Here is a 26174-nt window from a genome sequence, read left to right on the forward strand (position 1 = left end):
TGGGGAAAAAAAAAAAAAGATGACTTTTTGCTTTAAACACAGGTTTATCCCAGCGACTGGGTGCAGGAGCAGGGAGTACTGGGGCTGCTTTGGCACGTGGCCAGCTCAGCTGTTAGCAGCTGCTGTACTTGGTCTTTGCTGCTTGCAAAATGACAGTGTCCACATTGTCACCCTAGAGATTTTCTTGTGGCCTTTTTTCCCCCCACTGCCCAGGTGGGAGCCCTGTGCTCCCTGCAGCCCCCACACGTGCCCAAGCTCAGCCCCCTGAGGAACTTCTGCCCCCGTTGGGTGAGATACACAAATGCTACTATTTATTTTACAAAGCCTAAAGAATGTGAATACCTGTGTAGTTGGTTGCTTTGTGTTGTTTGAATTTTCAGTGACAGGCTGTGCAGCCAGCTCCAGGGGTGGTACTTTGCAACCAGACTTAATAACATTCTCCTTTGTTGTGTGTCAAATGAAAGTAGGTTTAAATTAAGCTGCCCAAGAGTGCGTGGCTGGCAAAAAGGGAACAGGAGCAAACACCTTCAGAAAGGACCCTGAGAGCTTTGGGTGTTGGGACCATGTGCTCCACCGCAAGGAAAGCCACACCTGGGAGAAGAACCCCAAAAGATGGATTCCAGAGCAGGTCTGATTCCCCATTTCCAACTAACCTCTACTTCTGTAGAGTTTTACCAGAATTGTCGAATCCCAACCCTTTCTTTTCTCATAAATTAACTATCTGGACTTTTGTATCAGTGTTTGCAAGTAATCTGCTGCTTCTAAAGTTTCTGTGAATAATTCAAAATGTTCTCCCTGGGAGGCGGGATGACGGCTCCCTCACAAACCTGCTTCATCCTCTTTGCGTTAACAAACTGCTTTTTTAATTTAAACTCCCTCCTCTCTTTTTTGTTACCCGAGATTTTACCTTTCCAGTGAAAAAAAACAGTTGGCAGCATTTCCACCTCCTCTGACAGCAGGACCCGCCCTTCTCAAGGGGGAGGAAGAACTCCAAACAAGGGGACCGACCTCCCCCCTCCCGCGCTGAGCCCCCGCAAACTCGGTGCAGGCGGGGCGGGGGGGGGGGGGGGGGCGTGGCAGGCGGGAGGGGCGTGTCCTCGCGCGCGGGGGCGTGGCCGCGGGCGCGCGCGGGCGGCGCATTGTGCGCGGGGCCGGGCCGCGGCCATGGAGCGCTGGACCGGGCGCGTCGCGCTGGTCACCGGCGCCTCCGTGGGCATCGGGGCGGCGGTGGCGCGGGCGCTGGTGCAGCACGGCATGAAGGTGGTGGGGTGCGCCCGCAGCGTCGACAAGATTGAGGTAGCGGGGTCCGGGGAGCACCTGGCGGCCGCGGGCAGCTCCCCTCAGCCGGGGCGGGGGGTCCCACGGGCCGGGCTCGGCCGCTGCCGCCTCCCTGTGAGGCCGGGGCGGGGGCTGGGCCGGGGGGCCGGGCCCGCGGGCTGTGGAAGGCCGGGGCGGGGGCCGCTCGCCCGGTCCTCACCGGGGATACGGCACGGGCTGGTGCCGGAGCGATCCCGGGCTGAGGCGGGCCCGGCGGGAGAGGGGCGGCCCCTCCGCGGGCTCATCCCCGCGCCCAGGTGGGTCCCGCGTCCGGCCTCTGTGAGGGGAGGCGGCGGGTGCGCGGGGCTGCCCGGAGCGGGCCCCCCAGCGGGCCTCCTGGGGGTTTGCCCACCAGCAGGAACACGGGCGGTGGGCTGGGAGTTTCCCGAGGAGCAGGTTTAGGTTTGGGTTGTTTGGGTTTTTTTTTTTATAAGCTTCCTCTTATCGAGGGTAAAAATAACATCTGGGCGCCCGACCCTGCGCTGGGGTTGTGAGGAGTGAAGTGTCGAGGGGCACATAAAACCCCTCTGGGTGGGGATGTAATGTGCTTTCTGTCTGCACGCTGGCATCCCCCAGATGGGGTGTCCTTACAGCTTAACGTTGAGATAGAATTTTGGTCCTTAATGTGTTATTTACTCCTCTAATGAGCACCTCTAGTTCTAAGTCAAATACCTGATGATATTGAGTTGAAAATACTAAGTAGTTAAAAGAAATAGTTTCTGTGGGATCCTTTTTTTTTTGCACTTGATTGCACTGTTACACTTTGCCTTGCAATGGCACGAGCTAAAGCTTATTTACCTGCTAAGAAGTTTCCTCTGAGGGAAAAAGTTATAATCATAGAGCTTAAATATTGTCATCTGGGTGGTTTGGTGCCTGCCCAGCCAGAGAAGATCTGTATGAACATCCAGGGCTTCTATTTCCTTAGCAAAGGTGATAAGGGATCACTATGCATGGTTGACCACACCAAGAATAAATTGTCCAAAAAAACATGGGAAACAAAGCTTGACATTGCTGGTGTTGCTGAGAAGTGGGGTTAAATAAAGAAAATTTTTCCATTCTTCATCATGAATCAGAAAGACACCGCTTGCAAAGGGGAGAAAATACACCAGTGTGACTTATTTAACTGTCCTTTGGGGATTGCTTCTAAATTTGGACTTCCTGACGTTTTGATATTGCGGTTTACAGGGAGAGCCAAGCTCTCCAAAGGCTTTTCCCACGTGAGGCTGGTGGTGTTTAATGCACTTGCATGGCCTGGTTTCATGAGCCTGTTGTAGCCTCTTGGTACCTGGTCAAGGAAGCTATAAAGGTCTCCATTGCTTCCCATTCCCCTCTAAAAAGGAAAGCTGTTTCCAATGTTGCCGTTTCTTTGGATTTTCTTTTGAAATTGGTAAAGAAAATCAATGAAACTTTTATTTCCCTTTAGTGCTACGGAGTTTCCTTCCTTTCTGAAACTTTTCTGGCAAAAACACAGTACAGATTTAAGACAGAGGCGTCTTTTAAAAGCTTTGTCTTGTTATTTGAATCTGCAGAAATGCAATCCCATTGTACGTAGGTGATTTATCAGGTTGTATGGTATGCACGTGTACTGAGCAGTGCTGCCGGTGTGACATTCCAAGTCTCTTGTTACTTGTCCTGCTGTACAAATTTGTGTTAAACACTGTCCCTGCTTTGTTCTGTCAGCCCTGCTCTCTAAGGACTGAGCTGTGTTTGCAGCACACAGTCGTTTGTTTTGGTTGGTGTCTGGACTGTGTTTTGTTCTGTTGCTATTCTCGTTGTATTTATGTTTCCTTAAAGAGGAAGAAAATCCCAGAGATGCTGCTGGGAAGGTGGTGGAGCATGAGGTGGTGCAGGGTCACTCCAGGACCAGGTCTGTTACCTCAGACTGGCTGCCAGAGACGGTGTGTTGGTACAGATGGCTCCTGCTGTGCCTTCAGAGCAGAGTTTATCATACCTAGGCTTTCTCCAGGAGCTTCACCTTATGTATTCTCTTTTTTTTTTTTCTTTAAAAAAAAAAAAGGAGGATATTCAGGCTTCAGAGTATTGAGCTCATGCTGGAACTTGGGACTTTGGCCGTGGCTGTAAGGAGCCACCTTGAGGAGCAGGAGTTGGTGTCGTATTAGAGGGGTGGTTGTGCTGTCTGTGGCTGCTACAGTGGGTGATGCAGCCAGATCCCATCCTAGGAGCTGCTGGCTGGGCTCCCACCCTCTGGAGGGGCTTTGGATGCTGGGGACATCAGGAAGGCCACGGGAAGGTCTGTACAGTCAGTGCTCTGTGGGCCGGTCGTTACCTTGAGTAGTTATTGTATAACCACATCTATCCACAAAATACACTCACCTGTTTTCTCCGGCTGCTGATTTTCCAAGTCATTGTTGGTCAGGAGGTGGAGGACAGCATCCTTGCAGGAAGCCTTGGTGGGAATTTGAAGGATCCACTAATTGAGGGAGAGGGGCTGATGTTCAGGGCTGGAGCACGGTGGTAGAGGGGAGAGCAGCATGAAGGAGCAGAGGGCGTGGTGTTGCCAGATGTGAATACGGGCGAGGTTAGAGCTTCTTGGCCATAATTGCTTCAGGATAAATCTTGTTGTTGTATAAAATGGAATAATTTTGAATACCACTGTGGATAATGGTATAGAGGAACAAACCCAAAAATTAAATCAAGGCAGCTTGAAGTGGAAAGAATGCAAACGGTAGAGTTTAAAACCAGGAGTGCAGTCTCATTTGTTTTTGTTAATGCTGTGCACTAGCCATCTATTTTAAAGTAAAGTGGCTGGAACCACTCTGTGTGGTGGTTTTATAACCTACAGTAAAATGGTGACTGAAAGAGTATTTTGTCTTATGGGGAGTTTAACTCGGGCAATAAACGCTATGTCAAGATTTCTTAATCTCTTGGAAAATCAGATAAAGGCTTAAGGCAAGATAATGAAGGAATTGCAAAGTTGTGGTTTTAGTATTAAACCTGTGTCGTGACTCCAGTGCTCTGTATTTGACTATTGAAATAAAAACATTTAATGGCTTACAAAAACTGCAAAAGTACCTTTTTTTTTTTCCCTTTTTTTTTCCCCCTTCCACAGCCTTTGTAGAAAAGCCACACACTCAGCTTGCCTGGAGTTAGTGCTCCAGCTGACTTTGGTGCTATTTTTCCAGACTTGATTTGATTTTCCTTTTGTCCCATTTCCATATATGCAGGCACAGTGAGTGCATGTGCTGGAGGCTGGGTTTCCTTGCACTAGGTAGTTGTGTCTAGTGTGACCCTTCAAACCACAGTGTTGACCCCCCCTCTAGTCCTCTCTCCCAAGCAGTCTTGTGTTCCCCTCTCATGCCACTTTTTTGAGTGAAGACTCTTTGGATGGGTCTCCCAAAGGTAACCTTAGTAGTCAGACATCGAGGAATAAAATATAATTAAAGTGGATTTATTTTACTTTTGCATGCCAGGAGATAATTTGGGTTGAAAGTTTGCTTTAAATGAAAAGCCTGGAGGTACTAACAGCTGTTACAGGCTTTTGGCATGTGCTTTTGCTGAGTCTTTTCAGCTTCTCAGATACCTACATGTGTTCCAAGTCAGGAGCGAGCCTCAATGCCTTAATGAATTAGCTAAGAGTGTTTATCAGCCTGTAAGAACAAGCTTTGGTGGAAACTGCTCCCTGTTAAGATTATCACCTTCACAAGGACCCTCTATTTGTAGAGAATGGTGAAAGTGCTGGCAGGAGTTCCCCCTCTGGCCCTGGTGCACTAGATCCATGCATACATGGCCAGGGCAGTCGCCAATGGGAGAAAGAAGCTCCAGTTGGGGCAGTGCTTCAGGTCAGGCAGCACCTCCTGCTGCTGCACTCAGGCTTGCTGGAAATCTTCCAGCAGCTCATTCATTCCTTCAGTACCTTGTTGTAGAGTGGTCAGAGGCATCTCTCACTTATTTTGTGATTTATTTATTTATTTTTCAATTTTTATTTTTTTAAAACTTTATTTTTCACCAACACCTTTCATCACTTGGTAAGAACTCCTTGGCAGAGGTGTGAGAAGTCAGCAGGCTCCTGCAGTCCTTTGCCTGGCTGCTGGGAATAGCTGAGCTGGAGGGTTGTGGCTGAGCTCATCTGTTCTGGGAATGCCTTGGATCTGCTGGAGGCCAAAGAACAAAGCGTCCGGCTGCTCCTGGGAGACCAGCGAGCATCCCCCAAAGCAGAGGTACCTGCTGGGCTGCCAGAAGGGCAGGATGATGGTGGGGGAACCTGCTGCCCCCCAGAGCAGCTGGGGGCAGATGAGGGCCCTCTGCAGTTGGAGAGATTTAATCATGGATGTCATGTTCTCAAAAAAAAAAAAAAAAATTTTTTTCCTTTGTTAGAGTGCGGAGAGCGAGCTGTGCAGGAAGCAATAACTGTAGTTTAAAATACAAGGTTTAACCGATTAATTCTAATGCATTTGTGACAGTTATTGATCAAAGGTAACATTTATAACCAGGGACTGTGCTGTCAAGGTTAGATCTTGCTCAAGGAATAGCCTCAGATAAGCAGAGCTATCGATTGCAGATTCGAGCAGTCCAATCTCTGAAGAGGTTGGTGTTCAGGCAGCACTGGGCTGGTGTGGGAGGAGAAGTAGCTGAACCTTTCTCCTGGGAGGTGGGCATCCCAAGAAGCTGCTTGTGGGCTGGCTGATCACTTCCACTCACCACTGCCTGGGCTGTAAGGTGCAAAGGAGGCTCTCAACCCCTTTGGTGCTCTGAGGTGGTTAATTAATGGCTAAATTGTTGCATAGCACCTAAATGTGGAATTTAATTGGATTGTGAGAAAATCACATTGATGGCTTAAAGGTCAACTGATTGAAATTTTGGCCTTCCCTTGTCTGGAGGGTTGAGTTGTGGATGTCCCTGCCATGCCAGGTGTCCATGGTGGGATCTGTCCCTCTGCCCTACAGCTGGGGCTGGGTTTCATGAGGCATTCCAAAACCACAGGTTTGCCTCTCTGCCCACACTTCTGAATCTTTTGCCATACAGCAACATGTGTGGCTGAATGTGATAGATGTGAATTTTGGTGCCTGGCTTCCATCCGCTGGGCAGCTTCTGCATCTTCCATTCTCCCCGTGCTGAAGGTGGATGATCTGCTGGCTTGTCGTGGACCTCTCTCCTCTATCCCATCCCTCTCCTGGCATGTAGGCTGCAGAGCTGCTGCCCTGCCTGGTAGCCTGATGAATTATTTTTTCAAGCCAGGAGGAGCAGCTCCAGGCAGGAAAATCCCAAGGCATGGTCCCCCTGTAAATGAATGACCTTCAGAACCTCCTTGGCCTCTGGACTGGCTCGTTTTGTGTTTGGTGAAGGACCTCGCCTCAGGGATGGTGGGTACTCAAGGCCTCTGAGGTGCTTTTATTGCTGCTTGTCCCTGACCAGATCCTTTCCTGATAAATACTGAAGAGATCCTGTAATTGCTGTCCTGAGTAGTGGGAACAAATGTTTCATTGTCCCCATGGTTTTCCTCAGCCTTGAAGCTCAGAAGGCACATGGGGGAAGGGTTGCTTTTAAACTGGGTTGGATTAATCCTCCTTCCCCCCAAAATATGCTTTTAAAATGTCTGATTGCAGCAGCCCTCCTTCTCTGGTTCTCTTTTGTTCCCTTTGGCTTTGCAGCCAAGCAGTCATAGCAGAGTATGTCGTGCTTGCAGCCCTAAAATAGATAATAACTGATCATTTTTCTGGGATTTTGGAGATGTCATGGGGTTCTTGTTCTGCCATTGCTTTCCTGTGAAACAGGACAGATCAGGTAGCTGTCCTGTGCCTCAGTTTCCCCGTGTAACAGCTGGTAGGTGCTACCCTGGGAGGTGGGAAGGCTGTATGGGGGCAGCAGCTGGACATGGAAGGATTTCTTTTCTGATCTGTGTTTGGGGGTTTGTGGGGCAGGGAGATCTGGGCACAGTGTTGGGAGGTGTGATGGGGAGGTAAATGTGGTGGCGGTTTTTCTGGGGCTTGTTAAAAGCTAAAGCTCTGCAGGAAACTCTTTGGCTGTGCCCAAGCTGAGCTTTAACCCTGCGGGTGTCCATGTGGGAGCTGCTCGTGGTTCCTGGCTGACAATATGGTCGTTTTTTGCTGTGGTCAGCCCTGGATGAGTTTGTGCGTGCCCTGGTTCCACAGGATGAGGTGGGAAGAGGTGCTGTGGAAGTAGAGGACCCGTGGGGCCTGCAGTCTTGCTCCTTCATCCAGCCTTTTCTCTCCATGAGGCTTGTGCAGGTCGGCTGCAGCTCTGCTCAGTTTATCTGGGATTACTGCTGGTGCAGTGCTCACCTTGCTGCAGGTGTTTAGCCATGGCACTTGTGAGGGATGTGGCAGTCCCTGCTGCTGCTTCCCTGACCATGGCTGGGGTGGGCAGGAGCCTTCATCATGCAGGTCAGCAGGGCGAAAATGTGGGGTGTCCTCAAATTCAGTCCTGTCATCTTGGGTGCTCCTCTCCAGGCGTGCCTTAATCTGCCTTTTCCGAAGAGGATTTGTCAAGGATTACACAGGCACGGGACAGGAGCTGATGTGGCGGAGATGTGTGGGATGGTGGCTCTTGCCCTCACAGCAGAACAGCTGAGTGAGCCCCAGAGAGAGGCTGGGGCTGTGTTGCAGGGTGTGGGGAGGAGAAAAGGCTGCTCTGGGGGTCTGCCGGCAGGACCTGCTGTTCTGTGCAGCTCTTGGGGTAGCAGTGGTGAGCACTTTGCAGATGGCTGAGGTGACAGGGCTGGTGGGTGACAGAGAGGTGCGGGGCTTGGCAGAGCTCTGGGAGCCCAGCTCCTGCAGTCTGTGCTCCAGTCTTCCTGGAATGAGGAGCTCAGAGCTCACTGGTGGGTTTGTCTGCAGGTGGGGACGCCAGGGCTGGGAAGGGGGAAGGGCCCTGGTGAGCCTATAACAAGAGCTAGGAATGGTCCTGGCTGTCCTCAGGAGTGCTCCTGAGCCTTGCCCACAAGGTACGGTGATATACTCAGGTACAACATGTTACTCAGGGTCAGCACGTGCTGATGGTTTCCATGGACCTCTGATCACATCTTGGATCTCCAGGCATCACCAGACATTTCAAACCTTCATTGCTGCAAGATTAGGTGGAGTTTGAGTTAAAGTGAAGAAATACCTCTTTTTTGACTCCCTGAGCATAGTGGAGGTGGGCCCTCTTGCAGTGGAGATGACACAGAAGGCATGTGCTGTGATCTGAGGGTGTCAGGCTGAAGCTCAGGCTCATCTCTGCCCTCCCAGTCGTGTGTTTGCAGGTTGCCTTGGAAATCGGCGCTGGAATGGGCAGCGATCCAACACTAACTGTCGGCTCTGCTGTGTGCAGACACTTGAGTATCTTGGAGCTAGGTGGTCTTTGAACCCTGTGTGCAGCCCAGGGCTGGTGGAGGACCATGGGTGGCTGCAATCTTCAGTTGTAATAAGATACTCTTGTACTGGGGTTCTCTGAGAGGGGAAAGCATCTCCGTGCCTGGCTGTGTGGGAGCCTGCTTTATACGTGTTGGAGTTGAAGGGCAGGCAGGCACCTGTGATGCTTGTTTTAGGATAGTCATACCTCAGAATAAGCAAGAGATTGCTCTAATGAGCTGTCATCGTGGGAGCAGCGTGTTTCCTCCTCCCCCACGCCAGCCCAGAGCAACGTGATCTGAGCAAGCAGTGAAAAAAAGAGTAAGTGCCTTCAGCCTTGACGTAAGGAGCGATCGTCTGTATGCCTTAAGGTCGCAGGGACATTCAGGGCAGCGTAAATGGGGTGATTTGGCTTGTGTGTATGACACTGGAAATGTAAAATGAAGTGAGCTAGGAAAAAATTAATATCTTGGATGTTTAACTACTAAAAAGTGCAGAGAGCAGAGAGGGCTTGGAAAAAAGCAGCATGAGTCTGGAGCAGTCTGGGAGGACCATTACCAGTACTGGGAAGATGATCACTCCACCAGATCCCTGTTTAGCAGGGAGTTGGGATTCAGTGGCTGGGGTGAAGCCAACTGAGTGGCTTCCTGGGCCACACTGCACCTATGGGCAGGGGTTGCTGCTTGGCCCCTACATAGCCCATGGGACGGGTTTGCTGTGCAAAGGGCAGGTACTGTGTTGATGTTTGGTGTCCAGAGCCTGGGCAGCATCCAGGAGATGTCCAGGACAGCTGATGCCAGGGATATGCTAAGATGTAATTTTGTGCTGCCCCTGGTTGATATTGTAAACTGTGGCAGCACCACAGGTGTGAGGAATCTGGCAGAAGGGAGGGCTGCCCTGCCATGCTCTGTAGCCCTCATGATGACCATGGTCACCACTACCTGGTTGGGACTGTTACTTCTCACTGCTCCAAGCTGATAAACAGCAGAAGGTCCAAGGGGTTCCCCAGGGTTTTATTTTCTTCTCTTCCACAAAATGAGATCTGATTTCTCTGGGTTATTTATTACATGAGTGCTGATTTTGTGTGCCACCTATGAGTCTTTGCAAGGACTGTAAAATCAGTATGTTTAGGATGAAACAGAGTGAAAATAATACATACAGAAACTTAAATTTTGTCCAGGTTTTGATCATTTTTTTTCCTTTCCTGGTGGCAAGCTGTGTTGGGTTTCTGGAGCAGAGTGAAAAAATCCGTCTTCCTGATCATGCAGCCTGTGCTTGAGATGCACTTCAAATAAATTATCTGAAACTGGTGCTAGTCCTTCTTTGTCTGTACTAGGTTTTGGTATTGGTGCCCCAAGCTCTGTATTGCACACTTGCTTTTCCATTTAAACCTTATTTTCTGAGCTTTCCCATCTCCACAGTCCTGCCTTCTGTCCTGGAACAGACACAGACCTGAGCTGAGGAGTGGTGATGAGCAAACAATCAGTGAAAGTATCAATTTAAAGCTCACAAGAGGGAAAGAGAATCACTTTACTGTTTTATTCATTTGAGAGCTCCTTTTAGATTCCCATGGAGGCCCTGTCTGGGCACCCAGAGCCAGGCAAAAGGAACTGGAAGGAATATAATATTCATCCTTGGATCATAGGCAGGCAATAAAGCCCCAGGTACCCAGCAGTGCTATGAACGGGCTCAATGTGATTATCTCCATTTTACAGATGGGGAAAGAGCTCTGAATCTTGCCCAGGGTCACAGAGCACACTACAGAAATAAACCCCAGTCTGGTGCTTTATTCCCTGTATATCTCTTCCTCTATTATGCTGCTGCAGTGGTATTAACTCATAATTAAAAGAAGCTTCAAACTTGCCAATCAGTAAAATGAAAGGATTTGTAAGCCCCCAGTTTTCTTTCACAACTGTGATGCTGTTCATTAGGATTTTTCTCCTTCATTTCCTTCAGACAGCAAAAGTAATTGGGGTGACTTCAGTTCCTTTCCAGTCGGTTTCTTGGTTCAGCTACATATTTAAGCATAAGCTAAATCAGTAGGATGCAAGTACCTCTGATGAATGGCAGGCTAGATTAAAAATTACCTAATGGTTTCTTCTGGCTTTAATCTCTCTGAACTAAATGTGTCTGAAGTTAATAGGATGGTTTGCCAAATAAAGCCCTACCTGACTCTTCTTCTTTTTCCTCCCCTTAGGAGTCCCTTTAAATGTTTATGTCAATTAGTTTTGTTAAACCATTTTACCAGGAACAAATCCACAGAGAGCATTAACCCCTTCTTGAGAGAACTGATGTGTTCTTAACATGTGGAAAATGGCCCATAAATGTGAGGCATCCTTTTAGACCTCTAAAAGCAACTAATAATATACAGTAAGCAGCATGACCAGGTCTTCTTTGTCTTACATGCCAGTAGGTGCTATGTGGTTGTTTATTTTTGTTTTGTTTTTATTTTTAATTTCAACACACAAGGAGCTGAGATGCCCTTTGTGGAAAGGAGGTGTGTTGTAGAACCTGCCTGTATTCATGCTGAGTAATGTATCAGAATTACAGGGGTGAAGACTTGCTTCCAAGGCAGTGGATGGCTCTAAGTTAAACATTTTAACACCTGCAGTATCTGTTTCTTCTTTGTGTTGCATTATCCCAGTTTGTACCTGTAGCACCTGGCTGTCCATTTCCAAGCATCCAGTGATAAGTGTGGTACAGAGGTGCTCAGGTCTCATGTCAAATCTTCATCTCCAGCTGCTGGATGAAGACTGGCCTTGGTCTGTATTGCTGTGGCATTACGTGGTTGCTTTCAAATTGCTTATGAAATCTGGAAAAGCAACTTTTTTTTTTCTCTTTTCTCCCTGTATGTGCTGTGTGCCTAAAGTGGAATGAGCATTAATTGAGTAATCTAACAGACACTGAAAAAATACTGCAAGCTCCCTAATTTAGAGAATTGCTTAACTTAAGTCTTTCTTGCAAACTTGCCCACAGTTGATGTTTCTTTGAAGAGCCTGTGATGACTCTTTATCTATAGATGGATGAAGCACATTCAGCTCTGCCTGGATGTCAGTGGTGTTCAGCACTTCATTTTCAAAGAGAATTTGTTAACTCAAGTGTAGCCTGAGAGATGAAAGGATCCATTCTGAGTCTCATTTGAAGCAGTGAGACACCAGACAAGAAAAGGATCTTGAGAGATACTTGATTTCTCTGGTCAGTTATGGCAGAGAAGCCTTTCTTTGAGTGAGAAGGAGCTTTTTCTTGGTGTATCTAAGGCATAAGCTAAGGAGATTGACTGGGAAAACAGGATGGGCAGCTCCACCATGACAGCCACTGCTGTCCTGAGCACCCCTTGTTTCATCTATTCTTTCATCTGAGTGAATGCTGGGTCATTGCTTTGCTGCAGCCTGTGGTGTTTAGACCCTGTCTGCCTCCATGAAGGAGCTGTACTGAACAGTGAAAGGTTTCACTGAGTAGTGAAAGGTGACAGCTGAACATGGAGATGGAGATATTAAAGACGGCGTTTCCCTCTCAGCTGTAGATGAGCTTGTCTTTCCTTTCCTGTCCATGCTGATGGGCCTTCCTTCCTTCCAGCCATCTCTCCTGGCACAAAGCCTCTTTTGGGAGATTCATCTCAATCCCTTGTGCTTGTTTTTCTTATCTTTTTAAAGTTTTGGCATTGCTTGATTAGAGTTCAGCAGGGTGAGTTTGGCTGGACCAGTTCCTGCTGTGAGCTGCAAGCTTTCCTCCCTGCAGCTCCGGGATGCTCAGCCTCAGGATGTGATGGGTGTCCAGTTTTTCCTTCTGCATGTGAGTACAACTGACTTTGAAAGATAGCACCCTGCTTTACCTGCGATGAGCACCAGCACCAGCCTTGAAAATTGGAAGCACCACTGGAAAGATAATTCAACCCAGGTCTTGTTCAAGCGAAGTAAATGTGACCTGGCAACTGCAGCAGATGCCAGGACACCAGCCCTCTTCCAAGACCAAATTAAGACCATGCTCCTGGCTGTGACCTGGTGAACAAGGAAGAAAAAGTGCCAGGCATGGGCTGTGGTACTTTACAAGCAAATACTGAAAGGGATAGATCTTTTAGTGGAGTGCTTGAGATTGGGCAGTAGGATGAAGAGAGTTCTGAAGCTGTCACCTTGGTGCCAGGTTATGAAGAATGTGGCTGAGGACCCCTTTCCTGTTTTTCCCTCCTCTATCCATCCCTGGAGTGGTCTAGCGCCTTCCAGCAGCCCTTCGTACTGCTTTCAATTTTCTAAATGCTGTTCTTGCAGATTTTTTCCCCCAACTCTTTTCTCAAGTGTATGCTCTCATCTTTAAAAAGTATATATTTTTCTGCTATTATCAGCACGTAATCAACAAGACTGCATATACAGCAAAGTGAAACCAGTCCTGGGAGGGTACAGAGAGGCATGAGTCAGTCCCAGGGGCACCTTTGTTCTCCATTGGGCAGAAAAACTGTCTATCTCAGCCCAAGAAGAGCTCTCCAGGGAGCATGATGCTGTTGGGATGTATTGATCTCCAGGCTGAGCTCAGCACGTCCGTCCCCTTCTTGCTTGGTGCTGTGAGAGCAATAATAATTATTCTTGTGTTACTGCAATGCCTTTACTGAAGTGGTACTCAGAAAGGAGACTAGCTTTTGGAACAGAGCCTTAGACCTGGGCTGGCTTCAGCTTGTGGTCTGTGAAAGCTGTGGATTGCTGTGAAAGGTGAATCAGGAAAGTTTTGGGGGACAAGTCTGTCCCTGCAGCAGCTGCCAAAAAGACCAACTCAACTAAGTGAAAGGGACGGGACCCTGTGGCTTGCTGGAGACCCCAGGACTTGCTAGCTTCCCCTGGGAGAAAAACACCTTCAGTGCTCTGGTTTGTCACTTCTTTGATTAGAGTGAGATATGTCTGAGGCCAGCATGGCTCTCCGAGCTCCTTGCTGTGTTGGTACAGATGGCGGGGCTGATTTCAGCTTCTTCTTTCTCCAAGATGTGGGAATTTCTCCAAGCATTGTCCTGGAGGACCAGGAGGGGCTGGGCCAGTCTGGGAGATAACGGTGTTCCTCATAGTGAGCAAAAAAGTCAGCATTCCTCTAGTGTGAGCTTTCTGGTGGTGTTTTGTGTGGTCCTCGGTGTCTTGTGGTGGTCTGGCTTCCGTGTCCTTGTTTCTGGCTGAGGCTGGATGAGCTCCAGGGCAGGTGCTTGGCTGGGGATGGGATGTTCGACAGCTGCCTGCATGTGCAGTTGCTGTTCTGTGCTTCCAGCCTTGCTCCTCCTTTTATAACTGGCTGTGAATTACAGGCTTGGTATGCAGGGAGGAGCTGGGAGGAGTGGGAAAGCTGCCTCTGGCAGGAGAGCAGCCTTATTGCACAGTCTGAAATGTCACATTGGTGAAACAGCCATGGGCGATGGTGTTGGAGGGATTTGGTGGATGTCTGTAGCCAGAGTCCATCTCTCCGCAGAAACCAGACATCACGTGGCTCTCACCCTGTGCTGGGAGCTGTCACTGTCCCTTATGTGACACATCAGAGATGAGATGCTGCTTCTCATTAGCGTCAGGGGGTAAAGGGCATCCTCCAGAGGATGTGGTGCTGTGGCAGCCGCATCGTTAACACAGGCAGCCAGCAGCAGCTCTTGGCCTTTTATTTGCTTTATATCATTTAGTCTTCTAAAAGATCTGGATGCTTGGAATAAGTGTTGGTAATGGCTAATGAGGAATTGCTAGGCATGTGATTGCTGCATCCTTCATCAGTGGGGCATACCTGTAGCCTGGTGCTGTAGCAGTATTTGTATTTTGCCAGCCCCTTCTCACCTTGACTTGTATTGCCTGGGGTAGTGGATGAGCACAGAGTGTGTCCTCAAGTTTAATAATGTAAAGGCTGAAGGGCTTAAATTCTCATGTATCGATATTTCTTTTTTTTAATTAACACTTACAGTGATTCTTCCCCAGCACCTGCTCTTGAGACAGGCTCACCAGGAAGCTGCCGTTGTTTTGTTAACCCTGGGGTGTGTTTTTAAGCACATGTCTGGATAAGCTGCTCCAGAAGGAGAGGAGGCTGATGGCTGTTTTCTTCTTTCCTCTCTCTTCCCTAGAAATTGGCAGCTGAATGCCAGAGTGCTGGCTATCCAGGGACCCTCATCCCATACAAGTGTGATCTCTCCAACGAAGAGGAGATCCTATCCATGTTCTCTGCCATCAAGACCCTTCATCAAGGAGTTGATGTCTGCATCAACAATGCAGGGCTGGCTCGCCCAGAGCCCCTGCTCTCAGGGAAGACAGAGGGCTGGAGGACCATGATAGACGTGAGTACTGCCTCTGGGAGAGCAGAAACTGGGCTAGATTTTTATTTAATCTGGCCAGCAGCACCATTGTCCTTATCTACTTAGTTCACATGTGCAGAGCTGAGGACCAGCTTCCCATCTGGCTCTGACATGGCCCGGGTTTGCTGATTGGGAGGTGGAAAGACATCTCACACTTCTGAGCCACATGCTTTCACCTTGGAGTATGAAAACACTCAACCTTCAGCAGCATTTTTTCCTTTAGCTTAATGGCTTTCTAAAGGGTGATGAGCCTCACATTTTTCCTTCAATAAAATAGGAAATTGAATGCCAAGTACTGGCTTTTGTAGCTAATCCTGTTAGTTGTAGGAGTGGGTTCTAAAGTGGGGAGATTCTTTTTGGCTTAAAAAGCTGTAATGCTTTTTGTCTTTGTAGCTTAGTTTTCTGTCCATAATCTGGTTAAAGCTGGATGTGAATGAGGCAAATCCAGATGCTGAACTGGGAGTTCCTGTGAATGGTCTGTGCCACCGGCACTTTTCCCTGGGTCCTGGTGTCCTGAGGTCCTGCTGGACATCTTTTTGGGACTTCTCCATCTTTTGTCATTATGTGATGGCACTTTTCTGGACATAGCAGTGGCAGCCACAGCTGCAGGATCCTCGGCCAGTTTGTGTGCCCTTGCAATGGCCCTATTGTCCTGGCCTTTCTGCAGCTCTGGCTGGGGAGATGCTGAAACAGGAGCTTTTCACAAAGGTGATTTTCCCCTCTGGTACTAAATTCTTTGATGTTATCCTCCTAGGAGTGAGAGTCTGAACTCATGGCTTTCAGTAAACTCTGTAGCACCAGCAGCAGCTCTGGGAGCTTGTCCTAGTGCAGGAAGAGACATGTCCATTGGAAAAGCTGCTCAGAGCTGTAGTAGGGTCAGGGATACCTCCTCTGCCAGTGGAGTGAGTTGGGATCGGTTGGCTCCTGCAGCAGCCAGTGGCTGTTCATCCAACAGCAGATTCAGGGCCTGTGTAAAGCAAAACAGAGAGGTACATCGAGGCCTCAGACTCCTGCTGCCAGGGTAAGAGCTGCCATATCCTGGCTAATTAAGTTCTTGTTAGGATTTGGCCAGTCTGCTGGCTGCTGTGACCACAGCCAAAGCAAGCTCAGCTCAGCTTTGTCTGCCCAGCCAGGCTTTTGTGGGTTGCCCAGCCTGGGTCACTGACAGCCACATCTCCCCATCCCTGGTTGCCATGGAGTCTTTAAAGAAAATAAAGTGAAGTGTAGCCAAGGCTGAGCTGGTGTGTAGCTGGTCATTTCCCAGTATTGTCTTGCTGCAAGCCTGGCCCTGTGGGTCTCCTGTCCCTTGTACACTCCTTGTCCTTGTTGTTGAGTCTTGTGTGGATGCCTCTCTGGGTGCCACATGTCCCTCACACCCATTTCTCTTGTTCTTTTGACCTTTTCTTCTTTCTAAGGTGGGCAGCTGGAGGACACGTGGCTTTTGCCACCTGAAGGCCCTTCCTCTGTCCATGCTCCCTTCCCTGGCTGCTCAGGTGGGATTTTGGAGCTGGGATTCTTCTGTATAAGATGCTTCTGTATTGGCATTTACAGTGGTCTGACCTGGGGTTTGGGAGCCTGTGGGGTCCCCCTGTGTATGGGTGCTGCTGTCTGCATCCTTTGGAGCTGCTTTGGGGTGACAGATGGGGTGGGAGGAGAGGCAAGTCGGTGGCTCCACAAAGGCAGCATTAGGAAACCAGGCTGTGGGAATATTTTATTCCCAGAGGTGATCTGTATGGCTATACCTGCTCTCATTTGCTTGTCAAAAATGCTGTTGTAGCACTGGGAACAGTCTTAGACATCCAAGCTGGCTTCATTTACTGACAGGCAGCTGGTGAGTTTGCTCTTGGCTTGTGTGTAATTGTCTGGGTAACAGTCGCACCTTTAATGTGAAGGTGAAGCCCTGGGACCCTCCATAGCCAAATGCTTCACCCACCTCAGCCTAGGCAGCCTGACAAGCCTGGGTTTTGCTTTTTAGCCTGTTGGTAAGCAGTACAAATAGCTCAGGGATTTTAATTTTGCTCTGTCTCCTCAATTTTGTGGCTGTGACCTCCCAGCTTGGGAATCTTGCTCTCTGAGCGTGCCGTGGCAGTGGGGTTTGGGAGGGATTGGCGGTGCCAGCTCTCCCTGCTTTGGTTCACCAGCCCCAGGGAAACTCTCCAGACCCATTTGTCCTGCATCCTCTGAAACTCTCGGAGGGTCAGGACAGAGGAAGGTTGCCAGCACCTTTCATGGGTCACTGGGTTTTGCAGAGCTGGGCGGGAGCGGGGAGGCTTCTTCCAAAGGTCCCTTGGAGAAACGTGTTTCACATCAGCAGGGTTTGAGATGCTGTTGGAGAATTTCCGTGTCCTCCAATGTTGCAAGACAGGAGAAGTTTCTAAACAGCCATAGATCTATTGATGTAGGAGGCATTAGAGCCTTAAATTAAAGGCATTTTTTTCTTTTTGGTAAATTGATTTTTGTTTCCATACATTTTTTATGAGCTTCAAGGCTCTGTCTCCTTCCAGGCTCCCCTCTCAGTAGACATATTCCATAAAATTTCTTGCTGTACGTCCAACAGTCAAAATCGTGTTCATCTTTTACTTATTCCTTCTCTTTTTAAAAATATTTTGGTTCCTTATTGTCTGGTATTTGTTCCCTAGGGAAAGCTGAATCCCCAGGCTGCAGGAGTCTCATGTGGGGATTCACCTCTCCATCGCTGTGCAGCAGCACAGAGCCCAGCACTGCCAGACGGAGAATTCCCTGTGTGCCAGGGGGAGTGTGTTACTGCAGGCAGGACCTGAGCCCATCACCTTTTGGTTCACAGCTTCCCCTTTTTTCTCTCTACTAGTTTGAGAGTTGGTGCTTGACACAGGGCTGGAGCAAAGTCCTCCAGCCATCCGTGATGTGTGCGGGAGCAGCCGGGGCTGGGTGCTGTGTACACACCGACTCCAGGCTCTGGGATTTTAACAGCTCCTTCACGTTTTACCTACTGACCTTTACTGCCAGGAATTGAAGCTGAACTTTCCATTTGCACTGTTCAGGGCACAAAGGACTGCAGCACACATTCTTTTGCTCCTCTAGACACTAAATGGGTTTGTTCTTGCTTTTCTGTACTATCTGTGCAGAGATATGTTTTCTGTAACCTGCGTTTTTATATGTGCTTAGGAGCTGGGATACTCACTTTGATGCTTTAGAAAAGGCTGATTCTGAGAAGGGAAAGGCTCAGCACCTCAGGAACAGGATCTTTTATGTTCTCCCAACCTGGCAATTGGAACTCATTAATTACTGGAAAATGTGCCTGCATTGTTTCTGTTGTGTTAGCACACACAGGCGGCAGCCACAGGCAGGCTGCCTGGTGCAGCAAGCTGTGCAGAGGCAGAGCACAGATGTGCTGGCTGTCTTTGCTAAGGGACCTTTGAACCTCTTGTTCTTAAAATAGGAATGAGGGTGAAAACCATCTTGCATGGGTATTTGTAACAACAGCCTTTAAATTGTGTTTCAAAGTGATACAGCCCTAAGACTTGCTTATTTTCAAGGCATTTTTTTTTAGGGTCTTGAGTGCCTGTACTGTGTTTTGAAATGGGATTTCACCCCAAAATCCTGTGGGTGTTATTGGGAAAAGGCAGCAAGGCAGTCCCAGCTTAGCTACCTTCCAGCAGTTGTTGTGTTGTACCATAGTGTCTTATCATACAGGCTCTGGACTTTCCCATGTGGCTGTTGAGTAGTATCTTGCTTTGCCAGTAGTTGTGAAAATGTTGTAACTCTACCCACGCAAGGAGGCATTGCTCAGCGTGAGTCACAGCGTTGGAGCCCAGGCTCTGGCTTTGGGCTCATGTTACCCTCTAGTGGCCTACAGAGATGGAGTGGAGCCACCAAAGACAGAGTGCCTGGTGGGTTCAGTGTCCAGGGAGGAACACAGGGATGTTGTTTGTCTTGAAGGCTTTATATACTAACTGGTGCCAAGATCTGTGTCTGAAAGGACTTGGTTAATACATCAGACTGGAGTGGGTTGTTCCCACTTCCTTGATCTTCTTGCTGTGAAATCCAAAAGCCTTCATGTCAGCAGACAGTGTGGCAGATCAGTGGCTTTCATATCTGCAGGGTTACTTGCCCACTCTGGCCCTGCCCATGGTATGATGTGACCTTTGGCTTCATTTGTGCCCAGGAAGCTCTTTGCTGGCCGCATGGTTTGCAGCATCTCTGAGCACCTGGCCCTCTGACAGGCAATACCTGGGGATTTCCTTATTAACTAGCTGACCTAATTACCTGCTGATAGAGTCCTATCAGCTGCCCAAACTCCAGTGTGCTCAGTGCTGGACAAAATAAACAACTTGGTCTCCTGGACAGAGTGCTGACTGTGGGGAAGTGGGTTTGCTCCCCCTTACCTTCTTCTCTACCCTCACTCTTGTCTATGAAACAATTAAGCCTGTTTATTTCTGGCAGAAGCCAAGGCTGCCTCACAAAATGGGGTATCTGCGCCTCCCCCACTCAACCCTCTTGTTCCTGCAGCGTGATGGGAGGTGTGTGGCGTGTGTTTGTGCATTTCCTCTGTTGGCGTTTGCAGGAATTGCCGTAGGTGGGAGAATATGTCCCTGGCTTCAGGCATGTGGGGGGTAATTCCAAGGGTTCCAGGCAGGGCTGCTGGTCTTAATGTCTGCTTCTTTTCCCTCAGGTCAATGTAATGGCTGTGAGCATCTGCACCCGAGAGGCCTACCAGTCCATGAAAGAGAGGAACATTGATGATGGGCATATTATTAACATTAACAGGTATGCAAGGGGAAAATGTGGGATTAGCCACGGGTGCTTCTTCCTTTCCTCCTTGCAGAGAGGATTTGAGTGGTGGAGCTGTAACCTTGGAATGGGTTGATGGTGCCCCAGGAGGTGTTTTCCAAGGATTGCAATGGTTGGTTTTCAAGACACTTTTTTTTTAACCTCTGCTAATCTGAAGTCAAGAAAAGTCAAACCAGGGAGAAAAGGATAATGCCAACCACTTTTGATGGGGTAGGGTTGAAGACTGAAACTTCTTGACCAGCTCCAGAAAACAGCTGTGTCGAGTGGTATGCAAGTAGGTGAGGGGAATTCCTCACGTAGCCACCATGTCATCCTCTCTTTCTGTATTGATTACGGTGGCTTACCATCCTGTTGGTTCCTTCTCAGGACTCTGCTTGCCTCCCCACTTCTCAGCACTTTCCTTTCTGCTCTCTCCTCAGCATGAATGGCCACAGTGTTGTGCCACAGTCGGTGGTGCATTTTTACAGTGCCACCAAGTATGCAGTCACAGCCCTCACAGAGGGGCTGAGGCAAGAACTCAGAGAAGCGAAGACCCACATACGAGCTACAGTGAGTACTGTGGGCTCTCTTCCTCTCTCTCTTCTTTTTGTGGGTGGTAGAGAGCTGGCAGGCTTTATGGGACAAAGGATATCTCTTTGGAAAACAGGCAAGGCAATGCAAAAATAGCAGTTGGCACACTGGGAACCTTCAAGCCCTGTGGCCAGCTGTCTCTGGACACCTCTCTTTCCTGGGCACAGAGAGACTGGGAAGCAGAAGGCACAGCAGCAATGAACTGTGTCAGGGAATAAACTTTTTGGGTGCACAAAGTGGGCAGTTGCTTGTCCAGGAGCAAGGGGGGCTCATGATAGCAGAGGGAGTCAATCAGCTGGCCTGTTTGTGCTTGTGCAGAGCTTGCATCTCAGAAGTGATATGTCCAGAAGTTAATTGGTATTGCAAGCTTTTCCATCATTTTCTCTGCTTCTCTGTTCCTTTGGGACATGAAGAGGGAAGTACCCATCAGTGGTTCCCCAGAGGTACCTGTCACAACAGTCATTAAGGCAAAGCCTGCTCTCTTAAACTGTTCCCCTAGAAAAAGGTTGAGGAAGGAGAACAATAGAAAAGGGGCGGGGGCTTGGGTTTTTTTGGCTTTATTGGAGCTAAAATGTTTTCTCTCCTTTTTTTTTTTTTTTAATCTTTTTGCTGAAGGGGAATTACAAATCCTATTAGGATGTGCTCTGCTTTTTTCCAGTGTATATCTCCAGGACTGGTGGAAACAGGCTTTGCTTTTAAACTTCATGATAATGACCCTGAAAGAGCTGCTGCAACCTATGAGAGCATTCGGGTAGGACATGGAGAAATGGAAACACAGGAAAGTGGCTCTGGCTATAGTTTAACAGTCTTTCTTCTGGCTAATACCACAAGGAACTAGTTCTGCAGAGTGCCCAGTGCTTTCCAGGATGAAATCAGCATCCCCAAAGTCTCAGCACTCAGACCTCAGATTTTGCACTGATACTTACATACTGTGTAGACTTGCATTCAGTTTCCAACACCCTATATTTTTCCTTTTATTTTTATGTTCCTGTAAATAAATATAAATCAGCTATGACATTTGGCAGTCAATGACTTCTTCATTGAAGAGAAAATGTAATAAGCAAACATGTTTGCACAAGAAGAAATGTGAGAGCATGTTGTCTTACAGGTGGCTAGTGCAGGATTTCTTGTGCTCCTGTGGTAATTTTTGATAAAGATGACAGTGCCTGACCTGGCAGAATTACTGTGCCAGTAGTAAGATTATTCACAGCAAATGGAGAATTATCAGCACCAGACACATCCTTTGTTAAATTTGTAATGGATTTTTTTCCTGCTTGCTTGCATCTTTCTGACATGCCTCAATGATACTATTGAGACTCATTGTTGATGGTTAGGAAAGAAGTGGTCTTATGGTTAACTTCCTGGGATGCCCTTTGACTAAGAATCTCTTTTCCTGTCTTTCCAGTGTCTTAAAGCTGAAGATATGGCTAATGCTGTCATATATGTCCTCAGTGCCCCACCTCATGTACAGGTAGGCTGTGGTTGGGTTGGAGGACTCTGGGGTGGGTGCCTGAAGGCAGAGAGGGTAACTGCTGCCCTGATGTTTGCTAATCAGCTCTGTGCTTAGCAGAGCCCAAGCTGGGATTAGCAGCAATCACGTTCACTTACACTTCCCTTATGGCAGCTGCAGGATTGCGCTGCTCACAGCCCTGCAGATCCTGCACAGGCCGCTCTGACCCCAGAGAAGGTCTGTGCAAGGCAGGGGAAAGAACGAGGGATATGGGCATGTTTTACCCCGTTTGTTTTTTGTTGTTGTTGTTGGTTTTGTTTGTTTGGGGTTTTTTTGTTTGTTTGTTCATTTTTGTTTTGTTTTGTGAGGGTTTTTTGGTGCCATCTGAGATTTGCTGACAGTCCTGCAGCAGCAGGGTCAGATCCTGCCAGTTGCCAGATGACGTGTTGAGCCTGATCCTGCCAAGTGCTGTGCACCTCCCCAAGGGTGGTGTGAGGTGCTTGTGCTGTCAGGGGGACTTCCTGCCTGTGAAACAAGAAATAAGTCACCAGCTTTGATCTGGAGGCAGGAGCAGTGTCAAAGTTTAGTATATGCAACATAAAAGTTCCTGTTGTGAAAGCAAACTTTGATTATGAGGGATTGAGCAGCCCCTTGTGTGAACTCTGCTCCCATGGAGCAAGACACGGCCATCTTGACATTGGATCAGGAGTGATAGCTGGCCTCCTTAAGAGGATAAAAAGTCCTACCCGTGGCTGATCAAGCAGTGCTTCTGCTTGACCCTCCTTGAGCAGGATCAAACTAAAGACTTGAACCATGCATGTTTGTAATCAGTGTCATCTCGCTCTGGTTTCTGCGCATGTTTGTGCTTTGATCCCTTCCGTCACAGGCAGAGCGGTCACATTCACCTTTAGTTCTTTCCAGTCTCTCAGATAAGCAGCCTCATTTCTAGTCACAGGGGCCTTCTTCATGTGCAGCTTGCCACTGTAATAGTAAAGCATGTAAGTGCCCAGTGCAGGATGGAAAATGGAATTCAGTGCTCCAGTAAAATCCTATGTTGGTCTTTTCCAGATTGGAGATATACAGATGAGGCCCACGGAGCAGATATCATAGCAAATGAAGAGGACTGTGAGCAGCACCCTGTATCCACTCCACTTCGAACCCTCTGGCAATTTAGGGTTTCGTTGGCTGGCTAGCAACGTTGTAATCAAGTACCAAGGATCATGTTTGAAGAATTATTTTTCTCTCCCTCTCTCTGAGCTGGTGCTGGTGCTGAGCCAGTTTTAAAAAAAAATAGTAGTGGGTCTCTTTTCTCCCCCACTCCTTTCTGAAACTGCTTAAGAGTAAAACGTGTTTGAAAATAATGCAGGGAAGTGGTTTGTGGAAGATTGTTATCTCCAGGCTGGTTTATTCTTCTTTATGCTTTCTTTTCAAGGTTTGTTTGATCTTATTTGCTGATGATGTGTCTGGACAAAGGTGAAGTGGCACAAGATGTTTGCCAGCTTCAGTGTGCTTAGGGTTTGAGATTTTCAGTGGATGTCATACATGAATCCATCTATTTTTTTGGGTTTATTTTCATCAGATTGATTACTGATGGTAGATGCATGTTTTATTTTCTACTTCTTTCATACTCTGCTACTCTAAACCCAGTGTACAATCTCACCCACTTTCCCAAACCCTCCTTTCCCATTTACATGAATCATGCCTGCCAAGTCTGAGGAAGTATAAATGTGTGTGCTTGCTCTTTCTATTTCTTTCTAGGTAGGTAGGTAAATAGTTGGAAGAAAAGTACCTGTGCTCCTGCAGGTTAGAGTGATCATCTAAGTGGCATAGTTCCAGTAAGAGTGAGTTGTTTGGTATTTTTGATAAAAACTAAATGTGTGCTGTCTTGTGATCACCTCTATCCTTGGTATCATCTCCCAGCACTCTTGATGTTTTTCTATGTGATATTTGCATGCATTGACACTTTTTTGGAAGTATTGGTTGGTCTTAGAAAGATGCTGTTAAATGCTGGTGCTGATAAGCTGGAAGTGTTGAAAGTTTGTTTATATGCAGAGATACAAACTCAGAGAGAGAGAGAGAGAGAGTGAAATGAAGAGATATTAGTAGGGGCATTTGCTTATGAAGCAGCAGGTAAAAGGTCTGGGTCAGATCTTGTACTAGTTCCACACTGGTGCAGCCCCCTTTTGTCTTGCTCTGGATTTATTCTAACTTGAGGGAGAAGAGAATCAGTCTCAAAGCTGCTACATGTAGGGCTGGAAACCACTTGAGTTGTCTTAAGACTCTTGCAGTGTGGCAGAAACACGTCTGTGTTTGGTCCAACTTGCTGCAGAGCTATGGAGCTGTTAACATGTATGTTGCCTTAAGGTTTCAGACTCGCTCCTGCTGTGATCTGGACTTTCTGTAGAGTTCTAGAAGGTGAACTGTTGACTGTTGGTTGAGGTGGAGCAGGTATGGTCAGTTGATTGGAGCAGGGGGACTGGGGGCCAGAGAAGCTTGGGTTGGATTGTTTTGCTTAGACCAGTATAGCTCTGTGGGAGTTCATCTGTGTTACACCACCACAAGGGAGACCAGAATTGGGCCACTACATTGTGAGTTTCGACTCCCTATAAAGCCTTGGGCAAGTCACTTTACCTCTCTGCCTCAGTTTCCCCATCTGTAAAATGGGGATAATAATACTTACCTACCTCACAGGGGTGTTGTGAGGACTCACAAACTTTTGTAAAGCACTTTGAGTTTGAGAAGCGCTATGTAAGTGCTGAGTGTTGATATGAAGTATTATTATTAATTAAATCTTGTTATATGTAGAATTCCTTGTGCCAAAGGTGAGCAACCGTAGAAGGATACAAGGAGAAAGTTGGTAAAACATTCCTTCGTAATGGCAGAACAAAGGCAATTTGCCCCTTGTTTTTTTTCTTTATAAATACACACTCATGGTGTGTTCTGTGCATTCCTCATCTGGCAGGGGTTTCTGCTGGCAACTACACACAGCCTCATCTTTGGGTTTGGCCTTTTAACTTACTGTGGGTGAAATTCAGTCTCACACCACTGTTAAACCACCTTGCTTTGTGTGGGTTCTTTGCACAGAGCTTGGTTTCTCCCACAGCTTTGGGTTAGATGGTGTCCTGCAAGGTGTGGCCAGTCCAGGTCTGCATGCAGCCAGCGATCCTCACGGCAGCAGAGAGCCTGAGCCAGCTGGAAGAGTTCTTCAGTCTCCGTGCTCAATTTGGAGGCACCTGGGTAAGGAAGGCTCAAGCACTACTGTGCTTTTTTTAGAATGCCCCTGCAATGTTCAGCTAGACTTGGTATGAAAACTCCTGATGTTCTCTGTAGTTTCTTTTGGAGGAGCTTGTTGAAACTGAGCAGATGTGCTGTGTGCCATCTTAGAGAAGATGGTTGAATGAGGAGTTGGAGGCGAAAAAAAAAAAAGAGAAATTAGGAACTTTGGAGGAGAAAAAAAATCAGCAGGGTTGTGAGCAGCACTGGTGAAAATACCTGAATTGGTGGCCACAGCTGTGTACAAAGTTAAGCAGATGTGGCAATGCATGGCTGAGGAGGGACCAAACTTATCTCTGCTCTGTAAAACGCTTTGGAGAGAATTGCTTAAGATGTATGGCCTTGAAAAAGCACCAGTCTGGGTAGTTGCTCCCTGCAAATAAACCTGACTGACCTGCAGCCCTGGAATTTTGTTGTTTTTTTTTTCTTCTCCAGGAACATTTGTAACATTTTGCAAGTCTATAAATAATGTCAAAAATGATATCCAGTATATTTTTCCATTTCAAATGTGTTTTCAGGGGATAATTCCTGCTGCCCGTTAACTTCCCGTGAGAAGTGTGGCCTGTGGAGGGGTTTGGTCTGGGTTGTTTGGCCACTTTGCCTCGTGTAACCTGGTGGCACCTCGAGCCATCTTCCTGGGATGAGATGGGAATGGCAGCACGACCTTGAGGCAATTAAAACCCCAACCAGGAGGGTGAACTGTGTAACTTATCAGTAGGTTTCTAATTGTGAACTGTAAAATAAAGAATAAAAAGAGAGGCACATTGTGGTTCTTTTGTTGTGTAGATTGAAGTTTTTGTGTGTTATAACCTCCTTTTCACTGTTTGCAGCTAAACCTTTCTTGTGTGAAGAGTTCAAACAGAAACGTGTGGTTTTGGTTCTTCACGAGAAAAAACGTAATTACTTTCTAGAGCAGAACAGCATCCAGTTGTCTCGCAGATAACCGGTGGAGGCTGGACTCGCACATCCTTGTTCAAATGAAGCCACACTCCTCAGGGGTTCCCTGAAATCCCCAGGTAGGCTGCTGGGCACGGCTGGGTTTGACTAAACTATGCAAGGGATGAGCTGCTGCTGCTACTCGGATGTGGATATTGAGCTCTTTCAGGCTCTTGTGGTTGCTTCCAAGCAAGACAGGTTATCATTGTTGTTAACTGAAGGTGTTTTTGTTCCCCAAGCCCCTTTCAGCTTG

The 26174-nt window shown here is 47.8% G+C and overlaps 1 protein-coding gene across 2 annotated transcripts; it reads left to right on the plus strand.

Moving 5' to 3' along the window:
• The first annotated feature begins 1129 nt into the window (after window positions 1-1129).
• DHRS11 (dehydrogenase/reductase 11) lies at window positions 1130-25757 on the plus strand. Of its 2 annotated transcripts, XR_007891171.1 has the most exons (8): window positions 1162-1296; window positions 14695-14904; window positions 19574-19668; window positions 20112-20241; window positions 20921-21013; window positions 21668-21733; window positions 22781-24949; window positions 25504-25757. XR_007891171.1 is itself a non-coding variant. In XM_051635474.1 (7 exons), exons 1-7 carry the CDS (start codon window positions 1165-1167, stop codon window positions 22820-22822), a joined length of 768 nt encoding a protein of 255 aa, XP_051491434.1. In that variant the 5' UTR covers window positions 1130-1164; the 3' UTR covers window positions 22823-25757. The 2 variants fall into 2 exon arrangements, 1 of the variants encoding a protein (XP_051491434.1); XM_051635474.1 differs by having other exon boundaries at window positions 1130-1296; window positions 22781-25757.
• Window positions 25758-26174: the final 417 nt, after the last annotated feature.

This window comes from Apus apus, chromosome 18, assembly GCF_020740795.1.
Source record: "Apus apus isolate bApuApu2 chromosome 18, bApuApu2.pri.cur, whole genome shotgun sequence".
NCBI classification, from domain to species: domain Eukaryota; kingdom Metazoa; phylum Chordata; class Aves; order Apodiformes; family Apodidae; genus Apus; species Apus apus.